A 19,337-nucleotide genomic window follows, 5' to 3' on the forward strand; every position below is an offset into this window, starting at 1 on the left:
TGAACAAAACCGTCCAAATTAGTTCATTCCTTCAATTGAAGTTTCTCCAGAAATACTCCAAATGACCACGAGGGAATGCCACTGGGAAAGGTGGCTTCAGCCAAGGGTTGGTAAAGGATTTTAAGTTCCTTGTGACACCCTGAGTGATATCAAATTCAAACATCCCCATTTAGTTAAGGGAATCAGCTTGCAGAAAACAAATTGGTTTCATGCACTGAACATATCTTGACCTTCGCTTTCTGCATATTCTTCCAGATGATTATAAATGGCAAAGAGTCAAGCCAGGTTTTAGATAACCTGGATCCTGACACCTTATATGATGTTTCCCTTACTGCCATCTACCCAAACAAGAAGGAAAGTGATGAAGTCTCAGCCTCCCAGCGTACATGTAAGTCTTTAGTATATAAAACTCTCCATTTGTCTTTCCTTGAGGTACCGTGGGGCAGCACGGGGCAGCATGGTAGCATTGTGGATAGCACAATGGCTTCACAGATCCAGGGTCCCAGGTTCGATTCCGGCGTTGGTCACTGTCTGTGCGGAGTCTGCTCATCCTCCCCGTGTGTGCTTGGGTTTCATCCGGGTGCTCCGGTTTCCTCCCATAGTCGAAAGATGTGCAGGTTAGGTGGATTGGCCATGATAAATTGCCCTTAGTGTCCAAAATTGCCCATAGTGTTGGGTGGGGTTACTGGGTTATGGGGATAGGGTGGAGATGTTGACCTTGGGTAGGGTGCTCTTTCCAAGAGCCGGTGTAGACTCGATGGGCCGAATGGCCTTCTTCTGCACTGTAAAAGTCTATGATCTATTCTATAATCTTAGCAATTATCTTCAAATATTGAAAAGAGGACAAAGTGACATGGAAAGCACATGCTGCATATTGTGATGTGCAGCAGATCACAATGTCCTTCAGGATGGGGTGTGGGATTAGTATGTTCCCCTGGATTCTCTGCTTCTGCTGTAGCAAAGTGTATCTATTGGCTTCATTGGCTAGCCTGCTTATGTCCAATATTCCTGGGCCATACAGCACCTTCAGCCAGATAAAACTATAAATCCACAGAATTCCAACAGTGTAGAAGGAGGCTATTTGACCTTGTGTGTCTGCACCAACCCTCTGAAAGAGCAACCTAATTAGGCCCACTCCCCTGCCCAATCCCTGAAGCACCCCCGTAACCGGCACATCTGGGAATATTTAGCATGACCAATCCACCTAATGTGCACATCTTTGGACTGTGGGAGGAAATCGGAGGACCCTGAGGAAACCCACAAAGACACGGAGAGAACGTACAAGCGCCACACAGACAACCTACCGAGGCAGGAATTGAACCCAGTTCTCTGGCGCTGTGAGGCAGCAGTGATAACCCAACCCCTGATTAATTTATGCCTCCCTCAACTTGCTTCCTCTTTTATTTATGGACCCACTTCCCCAACCCCTTATCTATTCCTCATAGATAAATGATCGGCCTCACCCCATTTCCCCACTACCTGGGCGTAACTTGTCTAGACAAATGTAAATTATAATCATATATGTATTTATCTAACATATTTTAACAGTCTGAAGTAACTTTACTGGATGACATCAGCAGATTGCTATCCATTTAAGTTAAACTAGTGATGTCTGTTTCTCAGAAAATTTGAAACAATATTGCCCCATCCCGTTTTGCTGAAGGGGAAAGGGGTGGCATGTGGCACAGTGGCTAGCACTGGGACTGCAGCACTGAGAAGACAGAGGGTGGCGATGGATGGAAAATTTTCAGACTGGAGACCAGTTACCAGCGGTGTCCCACAGGGTTCAGTGCTGGGTTCTGCTATTTGTGATTTTTATCAATGACATTGATACGATGCTAAGCTGTGCTGAAAAAAAGCAGATAGAGTTTAACCCAGATAAGTGCGAGGTGATTCATTTTGGTGGAAAAAAATGCAATGCCCATTACAGGGTCAACGGCAGGGTTGTGAGGAATGTGGAGGAACAGAGAGATCTTGGAGTTCATGTCCACATATCTCTGAAGGTTGCCACTCAAGTAGATAGAGCTGTCAAGAAGTCTTATAGTGTGTTAGTGTAGCCATCTAAGATGGACACTGGGCTACAAAATGGAGAACTGCTAAGGCTGCAGGGAAAAACAGTCTTAGTGAGGACAAGCAGTTTGCAGGACTAATTTGCATTCTGCACGAACAGAAACCAGTTTTTGGCCAGGTGCAGAGTTTCAGCCAAAGGTGCAAATGGGAACAGATCTGCATAGTAATGAGGTGATCCAGATCCAGACCCCGCACAATAGAAACATTTAAGTATCAATGGATACTTTTGAGTAGACGCCCAGACAGAATGGCGCCACAGCAACCAACACAAAGAACCGTAGGGACCGTCCCACCCATCGAGGAACGATCCTCAGATTGGGGAGTTTGGAAGATATCGATTGGGAAAGGCCCAATCAATACCTGGCAGGTAAAAGGACCGCCCCAAGGGGGCACGGACTTCTAGGACCTATAAGAATAGACCCCGCACATGGTTCGGTCTGTTTTGTTGCTCCGGCTCTGCTTTGCTGCTACATCGCATCCTGACTCCAGTTCCATCACCAGCCGTTGAGCCATCAGCTATCGAACTGTAAGTGCCAATACAACGATCGCTACGTGATCCAGACCTTGCTAGATCCTGACAACTTTAAGAATCAGAGAGTTGCAGACCAAGAACGGGACGACGGCCTTGCTCCCTGACCGTGCCTGTTCCTGTCTAGATAAGTATTTAGTTGTTTAGTATTAGAAGTAAGTTAGTCTCTTTAGCGTATGCATGTGTATTTATTATATTTGTTATAATAAACACCAATCGTTTGGACTTACTGATCGGTGTACAGATTTATTACTTTGAACCTGACCTTGATATACTTGTGACGGTGTCTCAATACGGCACCTGGCGACTCCGAGCTTAATTACATACACAGAGCCATAGTAGTGTTAAGCACACGGCCTTTAAACGGAGGCGTGTTAATCACACTCCAGTAAAACTAGCAACATTTAGTGGCGACTCCCTGACGGGACGCGGTTACAAGTGGCACCCCCACTCCGTCGAGGACCCAGAAATTTGAATTAGAAATCTGAGTAAAGAAAAAGGAAAAATCACAAGTAATCAAGGTGTTCAAACGAATAAAGATAATTCGGAAGTGTGTTTTGTGCATGCGTACTAACAGGGTTGTAAGGTAAACCTGAGAGCTTTTTGTTGCGACGAACTGTCGGAAGTTTTGTGAGCGGAACATAGCGAAAGCCTTACCCGTCTTGTAAAACATTACCTCAACACCCCCTGTCCTAAATTAAGAGAGCAAGAGAAAATGGCCATGCAGGCAATGGAACGCCTCATGAACCCAGAACGGTTTGTGGTCACAGCGACCAGCAGTAGCCGAGTTGGTCAGTGTCCCGTGTGGGAGCTGGAACTCCGCAAGTACCTGAAAGGAAAGGGATGGCCCCTTTGGGATGAATTCTGTATGAATGAGGAGACAGGTCCCGGAAGTATAGGACATACTTGGTGGGAGAACCTCTCTCAAATTCATAAGAAAAATCCGAGTAAAGCACACAAGCCGATGGCAATCGTGGCCTGTTTGGCACAGTTGCGAGGCACTGAGGAGGTCGTTCAGACGCTTCGAGCAGAGTTAGAAGAGAGAAATAGGATGAGCAAAGTGGATGCCAGGTACATCGAAAAGGAAAACATGGAATTTAGAGGGAAGCTGGCAGAGAAGGGTAGAGAGGTGGATGATGCCAAGAGAGCACATCAGTCATGTCTAGCCCATCTGAGCAGTTCCCAGACCCAGTATGAAAAAGCCTATCAGGACGTGCAACGTGCCGTCCTGATAAGAGAAGAATCAGAAAAGCAGGTAGAGGCATTGCAGAGGCAATGCTTTGACCTAAAGGCAGCGTTAAGAGCACTCCATGCTGCCACCACAGACAAAGACAAAGCACAGTGGATCATGCCAAGTGTAGGAAGCAGATTGCGGAGCTGCAATCTCTGCTTTCAGTGCAGAATGGGTTCCAAAGCACCTTTGGAAGACAGCTAGATGAGGAGAATGCCCCAGACTGGCAGAAATTAAGTGAGACCGCGCAGCGCTATGTTCAAGGAACATGTGCGCCAGCAGCGCAGCAGAAAAGACAAGCACCCCAACCCCCCACAGATCAAATAGCTACCGTACCCATGAATCCAGTCACCACCCAAAGGAAAGCGACCACAGACGGCGCACCCGATATTACCTACACCACCCCGTTAACTGTAACCCAACTCAGGGACGCGTGTGAGAAAATCACTCCGTTTCTCCCCACCGCAGACCCCCACCAATTTTTCGCGAAAGTGAAACAGCAGGCTACCATGTACGGCCTGGACGAGAGAGAGCAGGTTAAGCTCACGGTTCTGAGCTTAGACCCGTCTGTAGTAGCAGCCCTCCCTGACCCACAGAATGTTGGAGGAGGCACCCTAGAAGAAATGCACACCTCCATTTTAGATGCAATAGGATACAATAGAGGAGACCCAGTCGAAGGACTAAATAAGTGCCGACAAAAGAGGACAGAGCATCCCACAGCATTTCCAGGAAGGCTGTGGATCCATTTTAACGCAGTTTTCGGCGATTTAAATAGAGCGCATTTGAACCGTGACAATATGGTCAAATGGACGCGCACCATAATTTCCCATGCCACAGATGCAGGACAGAGTGCTTGCAATAGCTATGACCCCTCAGAAGAGGCCCATAACGAGAAATGGGTTCTGAAAAGATTGTCCCGCGCTTGGGAACAATCGGTTCAGGGCAAAAGTACAATAAAGACCCCAGATGAAGCTCAGGCTGCAGCGGACATTCAGGCAGTGAGAGCGCACCAAAGCCCCGCATGGGTAAATGAAGGGAAGAACAGCCCTCCACAGAAGTCGCTCGAATGCTACAACTGTGGCCAATTAGGACATTGGGCTAAGGAATGCAATGCACCCCAAAGATCACAGAGAGGCCAGCAGACAGGCACTCTGAATAGAAATAGAGCAAAGCCGATCCATAGTATAGGGATACAGTCAGGACAGACCAATGTGGACGGAACGGACTGGCGGTGTTCGGGCTCCCCCACTTGGGTCTGTGACACTCTTTGGGATCAATCCGGAAGACCGGTAGTCACAGCTAAGGTTAGAGGGAAGCCCATAGAGTTACTTTGGGACACAGGAGGGTCCCGCACCACAATTAATTCCACCACCACGGCACAGGTAGACACGTGGCCGACCACCTCCACCATCACACTTAGCGGTTTTACAGGTCACTCGCAGCAGGGACACATTACAGCACCCGTAGCAATCCAGCTAGGGAACATCTCTACCAAACACCCCGTCGTTTTAGTAAATCTTCCCCGTTCAGCAGAACACATATTGAGTATAGACTTTATGAATGCCCATAGCCTGTCGTTCGACCCAGTAAACCAGTGTGTCTGGCGAATGGCAAGGTCAGACAGAGCACCCGCTACTCTCACAGTAGGAGAGTACGCAAATCGGATTAGCGCAGTAGGCGAATATTCTTTCGACCTGACTACACTAAACACGGACAGACAAGTGAGAGCAGTTTTAAACAAACACAGGACAGCATTTGCCAGTCACCGGCACGACTGCGGCAGAATGACTGGACAAGTTCACGTTACCAGACCTGACCCCCGACCACAGAAACAATACAGATTTCCCCTAGAAGCAGAGGGAGAAATAGAGAAAGTAATAGGTAGCTTATTGGAGCAAGGGGTACTTAGAACAGTAGCCTCGACCAATATTGCTCCTATTTGGCCAGTGAGAAAGCCCGACGGATCATGGCGTCTGACCATTGATTATCGGGAGCTCAATAAAGTAACCCCAGCAGTAGCCCCCACGGTAGCAACAAGTCCCGAGACCATGCTCAAATAGGGACTCCACTCCAAATATTTCACCGTATTGGACATTAGCAATGGCTTCTGGTCAATCCCATTGGCAAAGGCGTGCCAGTACAAATTTGCCTTCACATTCAAAGGACAGCAGTATACGTGGACATGCCTCCCACAAGAATTCCACAATTCCCCCTCCATTTTCCACCGACACCTGGCGAATGGTTTAGAAAAATTTTCCCGCCCCGAATGTCTGGTACAGTATGTGGACGACCTATTACTGCAGACAGACACAAAGGCAGAGCACATTACGCTTCTGGCCGAGCTCCTGGAACTTTTAACCTCGATTGAATGTAAAGTTAACCCCAGAAAGGCCCAGATATTGGAAAAGAAAGTGATGTATTTGGGTACAGTCATCACGCACGGCAAACGCGAGATCGAATTCAAAAGGATTGATTCGATTGTCAAATTTCCCCTTCCCCAGAATGTTTCAGCCCTCCGGTCGTTTTTAGGACTGGTTGGGTACTGTCGGAACCATATCGATGGATTTGCGACCAAGGCAGCCCCACTCTCCGACCTCCTTAAGAAAGGAGCACCTTGGGAATGGCTTCCGCAGCATACAGAGGCTGTGGAAGAGTTAAAGAAAGCCCTTAGCGCAGCACCCGCGCTACAAGTCCCAGACCAACTCTCCCCCTATGCAATAGAGGTAGCGAGCACAGATCTGACCCTCTCGGCCGTGTTACTTCAAGAACGGCACGAGCAGCTACGACCCGTGGCTTATGCCTCAAGACTTTTAGACCCAGTAGAACAAGGATTCTCAGCCTGCGAGAGGCACCTCCGAGCAGTTTTCTGGGCAGTTCAACATTTCTCCTACATTACCGGACTCAACCCCATCACCATTTTGACCGAGCACACCCCCACACAGTTACTCCGAGACGGTCGACTGAAGGACGGTTCAGTTAGCCAGATTAGGGCAGCTAGGTGGACACTACTTTTACAAGGACGCGACATTACGGTTAAACGGACCCGGACACACACATTTTTAGCCGACAACCTCCAATATCCAGGACAGCCCCATGAATGTGAAATTGTAGCACCCCTACACAACACAGGACCCTTCATAGCGAAGACACCCCCCAGGAAGATAGGGAACCCAAGACAAAGGCCCCAACACACAGACACGTGGGGCCCACTGAAGATATATGTGGACGGTTCATCCACGGTTTTAGATGGTGAGCGTATCACTGGATGCGGCATCTATGTCGAGGACGCGCAGGGTCGCGCACTCGAAGAAATAGCTTTAAAATTGCCAGGTCACTTAGGCGCGCAGGCAGCAGAGCTCGCGGCCATAGCTTACATAGTGGACCACCCCGATTCTTTCCCCAGCCCGGCAGACATGTACTCGGACAGTCTATATGTCTGCAACAGTTTAACGGATTTTCAACCCCTGTGGAGGACACGAGGTTTTGTCTACGCAGACGGGAAACCCCTTCCATCAGCCCCTTTACTCCGCCACATCCTAGACAAAGCGAAGGATAGGACATTTGGAATTATCAAAGTTAGAAGCCACCATAGGTCATCCCCCCCTGGAAATGCAAAAGCCGACGCACTGGCTAAAGCAGGTTCCAGGCGAGGACACTTTTGGACACCCCCAGCTAGCGCACCAGCTAGCGCCCCTGTGAGTGCAGTTCAAGTCTCACAGACGGACATTAAAGATTTAGCCGAGGCACAGAAGCAGGATGAAGATCTCAGGGAGATTTTTAAAGGAACTTTTGTGCCACAGTATGATAAGTTCCGACACGCTCTGACCACACATGAGGGTGTGATCATCAAGGACCAGCTTTATGTGGTCCCGCAGCAGGATAGAAATCAAATGATTGCCTTGTTCCATGACAGTCATGGACATCAAGGGATCGACCCGACCACGAGGCACCTCAGGCAACTCTGTTGGTGGCCTAATTTAAGGACCGATGTTACCCACTACATTGAGAATTGCATTATTTGCGCCCAGAATAACCCGGAGAGGTATTCCAAAAAGGCACAGCTTCGGCATACTCGACCAGTTAATGGCCCCTGGACAAACCTCCAGATCGACTTTATAGGACCATTGCCCCCTTGTAGGAATGGCTATAAATACGTGCTGGTTGTAATTGATACTTTTACCAAATGGGTAGAGGCATTCCCCTCACGAACGAATACAGCTAAGACAGCTGCAAAGATCCTGACCCACCACATCTTCACGAGATGGGGTTTACCCAGAAGTATAGATTCGGACCAGGGATCTCACTTCACAGGACGTGTCATGAAGAACGTCCTGACCATGTTCGGCATTAAACAAAATTTTCACATTGCGTATCACCCACAGGCAAGCGGGATTGTAGAGCGCATGAATCGGACCCTAAAATCTACCCTTAGAAAAATGGTTCAGGAAAACAATTCTACATGGGATTCAGTACTCCCATTTGCACTAATGTTTATCCGCAACACGGTTTCAACATCCACAGGATTCACCCCACACACACTCATGACCGAACGCCCTATGAAAGGTACAGAATTCCTTTTAGGACTGGACATGACGAGCCCCAAAGTGATGGCCCTCACGCATGAGAAAGCTGTTAAAGACCTAGTTGAGACTGTGAGGTCTGCACAGATCGCAGCTGCTGTTCAACTGGGAAAACGATGCAAACAAAGCACAGCTTGCTTTAATAAGAACGTACACCCCACAGAATTGCAGGTTGGGCAACAGGTAACGCTATCTGTGTATAACCCCAGCAGTTTTTTGGCACCAAACTTTTGAGGCCCGTATTCAATTTCGGACAAAATTAGCCCCTCAGTTTACAGGATAAAATACCCCAATGGAAAGACTGCGTGGTTCCATATTAACCAACTGAAGGCATATGGAACACAGTCTAACCACACCATGCCCTGCTAGACGCAGCAGAACATCTCGCCCCGCCCACTAGAGACACGTTTCCACCATCCCCCTCACAGACCAGTTCATCATCGGACTCACCCACGACTCCGCCCACTGACCACAACAGACCACGCCCCGAAACGCCCACAAGCTGCCACAGCAGAGACAGCGATACTGATACTGACTTTGAGGACAGCCACAGCACACAACCCTACAGCCCCCACTGTAGCGACAACGACCCCGACTCCAATGACCCCATGGAAGTCACCTATATTAAATACCCAGACCCACCACCAGACCCCGACGACCCCGACAATACCCCTTCAGGTTTAGACCCCACACTTTGGCACAGGGACAATTCATACAGACTTGTCCGTAATGATGAAAGTGACCCCCGGTCACATAATTCCAAAATTGCATGCCTGATCCACACAAGGGTATGGGATCCGGGAGAGCAGGATGACACGGTGTCTGAATCCCGATACGCAACCCCTTTGTGACCCTGTTCACAGAGGCAGAGGAAAAGTGAGGTGTCCAGATGATGTAAAATAGGAACCGCTTGAGGGAAGCGATATCCTTTCTGATGGAACCTGCTCATATGTTTGTTTGTTAGTTTGTGTTTGTTTGCTTGTTGATATGTTAAGGGTTTGATTGCAGATCTTTTCAGCTGAAAAGATTGTGACCACCTCACATTATGGCTAAAATGTCTGGAGCACAGCTCAACTTTTCACAAGGAGCATCTTGGCTCCTCCCTTGTTCTATTCTGTGAATAGAGGCTGCAATCCCACGGTTAACACATTCTTGCCCGTTCATTCCAGGTTACTCAGGCAGTGGAGAAACGGCACTGAGGACCCGCCCTGTCTGAGAACCCCCTTTGGTCAGCCAAGCTCGGGTACGGCACAGCACGCCTTACACGGGGATCCCATCCAAATCTTACCCGTAGCGGCCCATACGCAACCCATTCGACCTTTTTGTTTCAAAATTTCCTTTCATTTTACGTTAGGTAGCCTTTAGGCCGCCATCCCACATGCTATTTACATCCAGGAACATTCGGATGGTAAATTGGCAAAGCCTGCGAGACAGCTCGCAGGAGGAACGTTGTTCAGTGTATATCTGCTCCTAAATTCGCATTTGAAAAAAAATTGAGGGGAGTCACAGGGTGTGACTTGGCCAGTTATTTAAGGTTCAATTGGAATGAGAGGACAGATACACCAACAGTACGGATATTAAACTGTGTATTGACAGATACTGTGCTTGATCCCATAGCTTTCGAAGAGTCGAAAGAGGGTTCACGGCAAGGATCGGCCATACAGAAGGAAGAGGACAAAGAGAACGAAGAGAAGACCATGATGGAAGCCTACCTATTAGTTTTAAACGTTGTTGTATTTGTATATGTGGAAGCAAGTCACGTTTCCCCCACAACCCCCGCCGTTAATGTTTCCCTCACACCAACTCCCCCGTGCTCAGCACTGATCAGCGAAGTTCAGACCTGGTGCACAAAATTCATGACATGGTACTCAATGTCGTACGTGATTGAATCACTGCTGGTGATTGCAATTCTCTGCATCATTGTACAGACCCTCAGGTTGAGGAAATGGAAAAGGAGAGCCTCCCGTTCCTGCCCCTCAACCATTTACGGAGTTCAATCCCCTATTTTCGGGCAGCAGGGTAGCATCGTGGTTAGCATAAATGCTTCACAGCTCCAGGGTCCCAGGTTCGATTCCCGGCTGGGTCACTATCTGTGTGGAGTCTGCACGTCCTCCCCCTGTGTGCGTGGGTTTCCTCCGGGTGCTCCGGTTTCCTCCCACAGTCCAAAGATGTGCGGGTTAGGTGGATTGGCCATGCTAAATTGCCCGTAGTGTCCTAATAAAAGTAAGGTTAGGGGGGGGGGGGGGTTGTTGGGTTATGGGTATAGGGTGGGTTTGAGTAGGGTGATCATGGCTCGGCACAACATTGAGGGCCGAAGGGCCTGTTCTGTGCTGTACTGTTCTATGTTCTATGTTCTATTTTCGGTTTTCACCAATCCCCCCAACCCCTTGATGCCTAGGAAATGAATAAAGCAATATGTTAATAAAGAAGACACTAATGTATTATATTGTTCTGAACTCGACTGCCGAGTCAGAAAGCGATATGTAATGTGGTGTGAATGGATAAGGTTTTTTGACTGTAATAAAATGTTTAAAGTAAGATAAGGATAGTACTTGTGATAGGTAGAGGTTCCCGGTTATTGGTAATGCATGTCCCCTTTGACATAGCGCCAAGTAGAAATGTGAGATAAAATTTTTCTTGCCATAGTTAAAGACAGCGTAGATGCCCAGGAACTTGCTAAGGTCAGGGAACCCAAAGAGGGAACCCAAAGGCACTCGAAGAAACGTGCATAGGTGATCCTTCACAATTTCTTGTGAGGATCACAAGGAGGGAATGTAGCCATCTAAGATGGACACTGGGCTACAAAATGGAGAACTGCTAAGGCTGGAGGGAAAAACAGTCTTAGTGAGGACAAGCAGTTTGCAGAAGACTAATTTGCATTCTGCACGTACAGAAACCAGTTTTTGGCCAGGTGCAGAGTTTCAGCCAAAGGTGCAAATGGAAACAGATCTGCATAGTAATGAGGTGATCCAGATCCAGACCCCGCACAATAGAAACATTTAAGTATCAATGGATACTTTTGAGTAGACGCCCAGACAGAATGGCGCCACAGCAACCAACACAAAGAACCGTAGGGACCGCCCCACCCATCGAGGAACGACCCTCAGATTGTGGAGTTTGGAAGATATCGATTGGGAAAGGCCCAATCGATACCTGGCAGGTAAAAGGACCGCCCCAAGGGGGCACGGACTTCTAGGACCTATAATAACATGGTTCGGTCTGTTTTGTTGCTCCGGCTCTGCTTTTCTGCTACATCGCATCCTGACTCCAGTTCCATCACCAGCCGTTGAGCCATCAGCCATCGAACTGTAAGTGCCAATACAACGATCGCTACGTGATCCAGACCTTGCTAGATCCTGACAACTTTAAGAATCAGAGAGTTGCAGACCAAGAACGGGACGAAGGCCTTGCTCCCTGACCTTGCCTGTTCCTGTCTAGATAAGTATTTAGTTGTTTAGTATTAGAAGTAAGTTAGTCTCTTTAGCGTATGCATGTGTATTTATTATATTTGTTGTAATAAACACCAATCGTTTCGACTTACTAATCGGTGTACAGATTTATTACTTTGAACCTGACCTTGATATACTTATGACGGTGTCTCAATACGGCACCTGGCGACTCCGAGCTTAATTACATACACAGAGCCATAGTAGTGTTAAGCACACGGCCTTTAAACGGAGGCGTGTTAATCACACTCCAGTAAAACGAGCAACATTAGCGTTTATTAACGGGGGCGTGAGTTTAAGAGCCGCGGGGTATGCTGCAACTATTCCTCACCCTGCTGAGACCACATTCGGAGCATTGGATGCAGTTCTGGTCACCTCATTACAGGAAGGATGTGGAAGCATTGGAAAGGGTGCAAAGGAGATTTACCAGGATGCTGCCTGGATTGCAGGATAGGTCTTATGAGGAAAGGTTGAGGGAGTTACAGCTTTTCTCTTTGTAGCGGAGGAGGATGAGAGGTGACATAAGAGGTTGAGAAAATGATGAGGGGGTTAGAGACTATTACCTTGGGTGGATGTAGCTGTTACAAGGGGGCATAACGATAAGATTCAGGGTGGGAGATATAGGAGGGATGTCCGAGGTAGGTTCTTTACTCAGAGAGCGGTTAGGGTGTGGAATGGACTGCCTGCTGTGATAGTGGAGTCAGACACTTTAGGAACTTTCAAGTAGTTATTGGATAGGAACATGGAGCAGACCAGAATGACATGGAGTGGGATCGCTTAATCTTGCGTTCGGACAATGCTCGGCACAACACCGAGGGCCGAAGCCCCTGTTCTCTGCTGCACTGTTCTATGTTCCATGTTCCATGAGGAGCCGGGTTCGAATCCCAGCCCTGGGTTGCTGTGCGTGTGGAGTTTGCACATTCTCCCCATGTCTGCGTTGGTTTCACCCCCCCAACCCAATGATGTGCACGTTAGGTGGATTGGCCACGCTAAATCCCCCTGAAGTGGACGAAAAACAGTAAGAGGGTGCACTAAAAAATTTTTACAAAGTAAGTAAGGTGACATGGAAAAGATAATCAACCGCAGTAAACCTGCCCGTATTTTATGGAATGTTACCTTATTGACTCGCAATATTCCTCAAACTTCATTATCCAGTGTAACACATTTTGTGATTTGTTTCTACTGTTGAATTTAATGACCCATTGCACTAACATACTTCAATCTCTTTCCCCCACCCCCAATCCTTTACCCCGACATGTGAAGCCGCTCTGCTTTATGTCAGTTTCCAACATTTCAGTTTGCATCTCCTTTATTTAGCCTTGCTGTCTTGCTGATCTCTCTGTCCTTGATCAGCAGCATTATTCCAATAGAGTTTGACAAACACCGCCTCAACTATCGATGAGGTGCTTTATAGCATCCTGGACTCAACACCGTGTTCAACAATTTTACATCATTATCCAGGCCCCATTTTGGTTCCTTTCCCTTTACATGTTTTGATTTTAACCCATTTTTCTTTTGTTTCTGCTTTGAGACAGCAGCTGCTCATTATTCTGCGATTCACGCCTCCTCTGGCCACATCTTGTCCCAATCCCCACATTGACAACTCTTTTGTTATTTAATTTCTCCTGCCCTCCACCCTGTGAGAGACATTCCCACTTTTTTAAATCACCTCCCATCTGCTTAAAACCTGTTGACTTTTTTTTCTCCCTCTTCAGGTGTTGCCAGACCAGCTGGGCATTTTCAGCGTTTTTTGTTTTTACATCACTTTTACCTTGTCTTTTGTGGGGGAAAAATGTTTTGTTGTATTTTCATACCATGCAACAGCAGCAATAAACCCTGTCAACCTTTCCCAAAGTTCAGTGGGACCCTCAACCTGGGATGATCGCACAGGCTGATTATGGGTGGGGGTTTCAACATGCTTGTTGATCAAGGCGTGGAACGGTCATGTTCGAGAACGGGCAAGGTGCCAGCAATGGCAAAGGAGCCGAAATGGATCATGGAGCAGATGGGAGGGGGTGGGTCCGTGGAGATTTAGTCGGCCGAGAGCCAGGGAATTTTTTCTTCCTTCTCCCACGTCCACAAGGTGTAATCCTGGATAGATTTCTTTGTTGTGGACAGGGCCCTGTTGGTGAGGGTGGTGGATACGGGGTATTCGGCGATTACGATATTGGACCATGCTCCGTACTGGGTGGACCTGCAGGTCAGTATGGACAGTAAGGAGCGCCCACAGTGGAGATTGGATGTGGGGCTGTTGGCAGACGAAGTGGTCTGCGAGAGATTGAGGAAGTGGACGCTGAACTACCTGCAGGTAAACGATACGGGGGAGGTCTCAGCAGCGGTGATCTGGGAAGCGCTGGAGGCGGTGCTGAGAGGGGAGTTAGATCCAGACTTACAGTGACAGGACGGACAGCCATGATGTGGTGATGCCGGCGTTGGACTGGGGTGAGCACTGTAACACGGACAGGGCAGAGAAGGACCGACTGGTAAGAGAGAGCCTACGAGTGGATAGGAAGTATGTGAAGGCGCCAGAGCCAGGGCTGTTGAGGGAACGCCGGAGGCTGCAGGCAGAATTTAGTTTGTTAACAACAGGAAAGGCAGTAGAGGAACTCAGGAAGGTGAAGGAAGCGGTGTACATGGGGAAAAGGCCAGTAGGTTGATTGCACAACAGCTCAGACAAAGGGAGGCAGCGATGGAAATAGGGAAAGTGGTTGATGGGGATTGGAACTTAGTTGGGGACTCTGAGGGGGTGAGCAAGACCTTTGGGACTTTTATAGTAGTCCTTGATAAATATCAAACTAATCGGAAGGACTGAGTGGATGGTAAGGGTGGTGTAGCTCTGTTATTTAAGGATGACATCTGGGCATTAGGAAGGGATGACATCGGTGCAATGGAGGACAAGGTTGAATCCATTTGGGTGGAAATTAGGAATAGTAGGTGAAAAAGGCACTGATAGGAGTAGTCCATAGGCCACCAAATAGTAACAATATGGTGGGCAGGCAATAAACAAAGAAATAACTGATGCATGTAGAAATGGTACAGTCGTTATCATGGCGGATTTTAATCTACATGTTGATTGGTTTAACCAGGTCGGTCAAGGCAGCCTGGAGGAGGAGTTTATAGAATATATCCGTGATAGTTTCCGAGAAGTGTATGTAACAGAACCTTCAAAGGGAACAAGCGGTCCAAGATCTGGTCCTGTATCATGAGACAGGATTGACTCATGATCTCATAGTTCTGGACAATCTCGGAAGGAGCGATAACAGTGAGGTGTAATTTAAAATACAGATGGAGGGTGAGAAGGTGAAATCAAACAGTAGTGTTTTGTGCTCAAACAAAGCAGATTACAATGGCATGAGAGAAAAGCAAGCTGAGGTAGACTGGGAGCAAAGACTTTATGGTGAAACAGTTGAGGAACAGTGGAGAACCTTCCAAGCGATTTTTCACTTTTGATACCAACAAAAAGGAAGGACGGCAGAAAGAGGGAAAATCAACCATGCATATCTTAGGAAATAAGGAAGAGTATCAAATTGAAGGAAAAAGCATCCAAAGTGGCAAAGATTAGTGGGAGACTAGAAAACTGGGAAATCTTTAAGGGGCAACAGAACGCTACTAAAAAAGCTATAAAGAAGAGAAAGATAGATTATCAGAGTGAACAGGTGCCGGAATGTGACGACTAGGGGTTTTCAGATAAATATCTGTCCTGTAGAGGATGAGAAGAGTGATTTAATAGTGGGAATTGAGGAAATGGCTGAGGAACTGAACAGGTTTTTTGGGTCTGTCTTCACAGTGGAAGACACAAGTAACATTCCAGTGACTGATAGAAATGAAGCTATGGCAGGTGAGGACCTTGAGATGATTGTTATCATGAAGGAGATAGTGGTGGGCAAACCCATAGGGCTAAAGGTAGACAAGCCTCCTGGCCCTGATGGAATGCGTCACAGAGTGCTAAAAGAGATGGCTCAGGAAACAGCAAATGCACTAGTGATAATTTGCGATAATTCACTAGTCTCTGGGATGGTCCCGGCGGATTGGAAATGAGCAAACGTGACACCACTGTTTAAAAAAGGAGGTAGGCAGAGAGCAGGTAATTATTGGCCAGTTAGCTTAACTTCGATAGTAGGGAAGATGATGGAATCTATCATCAAAGAAGAAATAGTGAGACGTCTGCATGGAAATTGTCCCATTGGGCAGACGAAGCATGGGTTCATAAATGGGAAGGTCGTGCCTTACTAATGGAGTGGAATTTTTTGAGGATCCTACCAGAACGGTAGATAATGGGGAGCCAATGGATGTGGTATATCTGGATTTCCAGAAAACCTTTGGCAAGATGCCACACAAAAGGTTGCTGCACAGGATAAAGATGCATGGCATTAAGGGTTAAAGTAGTAGCATGGATGGAGGATTGGTTAACTAATAGAAAGCAAAGAGTGGGGATTAATGAGTGTTTCTCTGGTTGGCAATCAGTAGCTAGTGGTGTCTCTCAGGGATCAGTGCTGGGACCGCAATTGTTCACAATTTGCTTCAATGATTTGGAGTTGGGGACAAAGCGCAATATGTTCAAGTTTGCAGACGACACTAAGATGAGTGGTAAAGCAAAAGGTGCAGAGGATTCCGGAAGCCTGCAGAGGAATTTGGATCGGTTAAGTGAATGGACTAGGGTCTGGCAGATGGAATAGAATGTTGACAAATGTGTGGTTATCCATTTTGGTAGGAATAACAGCAAAACGGATAATTAATTAAATGACAAAATATTAAAACATGCTGCTGTGCAGAGAACTGGGTGTGCTCGTGCATGAGTCGAAAATATTGGTTTACAGTTACAACAGGTGAATAAGAAAGATAATGGAATTTTGTAGTTCATTGCTCAAGAGATGGAGTTCAAGACGAGGGAGGTTATGCTGCAATTGTATAAGATGTCAGTGAGGCCAAACCTGGAGTATTGTGTTCAGTTTAGGTTCCCTTACCTGAGAAAGGACGGACTGGAGGTTGTGCAAAGGAGATTCACTAGGTTAATCCCAGAACTGAAGGGGTTGGATTACGAGGAGTACCATAGTCTGGGTCTGTACTCATTGGAATTTAGAAGGATGAAGGAGGGATCTTCTAGAAACATGTGAAATTATAAAGGGAATAGATAGGATAGATGTGGGCTGGTTATTTGCACTGGCAGGTGAAAGCAGAACTCGGGGGCACAGCCTCAAAATAAGGGGAAATAGATTGAGGCGTGTCTTTAGGAGGAACGTCTTCACCCAAAGGGTTGTGCATCTATAGAATTCCTTGCCCAGTGAAGCAGTTGAGTCTCCTTCATGAAATGTTTTTTAGAGAAAGATGGATAGCTTTGTCAAGAATAAAGGGATTCAGGGTTATGGTGTTCGGGCCGGAATGTGGAGCTGAGTCCACAAAAATCAGCCATGATCTCATTGAATGGTGGAGCAGGATCGAGGGGCCATGTGGCCCTCTCCTGCTTCTAGTTCTTATGTACTTATGTGCCTGTCAGGGAGGGAGGAAGTGGTCAAGCGAGGGAACCGTGGTTTACTAAAGTAGTTGAATCACTTGTCAAGAGGAAGAAGGAGGCTTATGTAAAGATCAGACGTGAAGGTTCAGTTAGGGCACTCGAGAGTTACAGGTTAGCTAGGAAGGATCTAAAGAGACAGCTAAGAAGAGCCAGGAGGGGACATGAGAAATCTTTGGCACGTAGGATCAAGGATAACCCTAAAGCTTTCTATAGGTATGTGAGGAATAAAAGAATGACTAGGGTAAGATGTGGGCCTGTCAAGGAAAGTTGTGCGTGGAGTCCAAGGAGATAAGAGAGGTGCTGAATGAATATTTTTCCATCAGTATTCACACAGGAAAATGACGATGTTGTTGAGGAGAATAATGAGGGACAGGCTACTTGACTTAAAGGACTTGAGGTTCATGAGGAGGAGGTGTGAGCAATTCTGGAAAGTGTGAAAATACCTAAGTCTCCTGAGCTTGATGGGATTTATCCTAGGATTCTCTGTGAATTAAGGGAAGAGATTGCTGAGCCTTTCGCTTTGATCTTTATATTATCTTTCCCTACAGGAATAGTGCCAGTAGATTGGAGGACATCAAATGTTGTCCCCTTGTTCAAGAAGGGGAATAGAGACTACCCCGGTAACTATAGACCAGTGAGCCTTACTCTGTTGTGGGAAATGTCTTGGAAAGTCTCAGAAGAGATAGAATTTATAATCATCTTCAATGGAATAATTTGATTAGAGATAGTCAACACGGTTTGTGAAGGGTAGGTCGTGCCTCACTAACCTTATTGAGTTCTTTGAAAAGGTGACCAAACAGGTGGTCGAGGGTAAAGCAGTTGATTGGTGTACATGGATTTCAGTAAAGCGTTTGATGAGCTTCCGCATGCTGGGCCATTGCAGAAGACACGGAGACATGGGATTCAGGGTAATTTAGCAGTGTGGATCAGAAATTGGCTAGCTGGAAGAAGACAAAGTTGATAGGAAATGTTCATCTGGAGTTCAGGTACTAGTGGTGTACCACAAAATCTGTTTTGGGGCCACTGCTGTTTGTCATTTTTATAAATGGCTTGGAGGAGGGCGTAGAAGGATGGATGAATAAATCTGCAGATGGCACTAAAATCGGTGGAGTTATGGACAGTGCGGAAGGATGTTGCAAGTTACAGAGGGATATAGATAAACTGCAAAGCTGGGCTGACAGGTGGAGACAGGAAGAGAGATTACTGGGCTAATGGTAAGATTTTTTGTCGTGTGGATGAGCAGAGAGATCTCGGTGTCCATGTACATTAATTCCTGAAAATTGCCACTCCGATAGATAGGGCTATTAAGAATTTGGTATGTTAGGTGGGGCTGTTTAGCTCACTGGGCTAAGTTACTGGAGTAAATCTGCAGATGACACTGAACTCGGTTGAGTTGTGGACAGTGCGGAACGATGTTTCAAGTTACAGAGGAGCAGTATAAGCTGCAGAGCTGGACTGACAGGTGGCAAATGGACTTTAATGCAGAAAAGTGTGAGGTGATTCATTTTGGAAGGAATAACAGGAAGACAGAGAACAGGGCTAATGGTAAGATTCTTGGTAGTGTGGATGAGCGGAGAGATCTCGGTGTCCATGCACATAGATCCCTGAAAGTTGCCACTCTGGTAGATAGTGCTATTAATAATTTGGTCTGTTATCTTTTATTGCTAGAGATATTGAGTTTCGGAGCCATGAGGTCATGTTGCAGCTGTACAAAACTCTGGTGCGTCTGCATTTGGAGCAGTGCTTGCAGTTCTGGTTGCTGCATAATAGGAAGGACATGGAAGCATTGGAAAGGGTGCAGAGGAGATTTACCAGGATGTTGCCTGGTCTGGAGGGAAGATCTTATGAGGGAAGGCTGAGGGTCTTGAGGCTGTTTTCGTCAGAGAAAAGAAGGTTTAGAGCTGAATTAATGGAGGCATACAAGATAACCAGAGGATTAGATATGGTGAACAGTGAGAGACTTTTTCCT

At 47.0% G+C, this 19,337-nt stretch overlaps 1 protein-coding gene across 1 annotated transcript in view; it reads left to right on the forward strand.

Moving 5' to 3' along the window:
- Positions 1 to 19,337, forward strand: part of LOC119963598 (tenascin-X-like) — a 621,159-nt gene that overhangs the window by 398,392 nt on the left and 203,430 nt on the right. The window contains exon 70 of the mRNA XM_038792929.1: positions 256 to 388. Within this exon, the coding sequence (XP_038648857.1) occupies positions 256 to 388 (133 nt within the window). The remainder of the gene's footprint in view (positions 1 to 255; positions 389 to 19,337) is intronic.

Source organism: Scyliorhinus canicula, chromosome 3, assembly GCF_902713615.1.
Source record: "Scyliorhinus canicula chromosome 3, sScyCan1.1, whole genome shotgun sequence".
NCBI classification, from domain to species: Eukaryota; Metazoa; Chordata; class Chondrichthyes; order Carcharhiniformes; family Scyliorhinidae; genus Scyliorhinus; species Scyliorhinus canicula.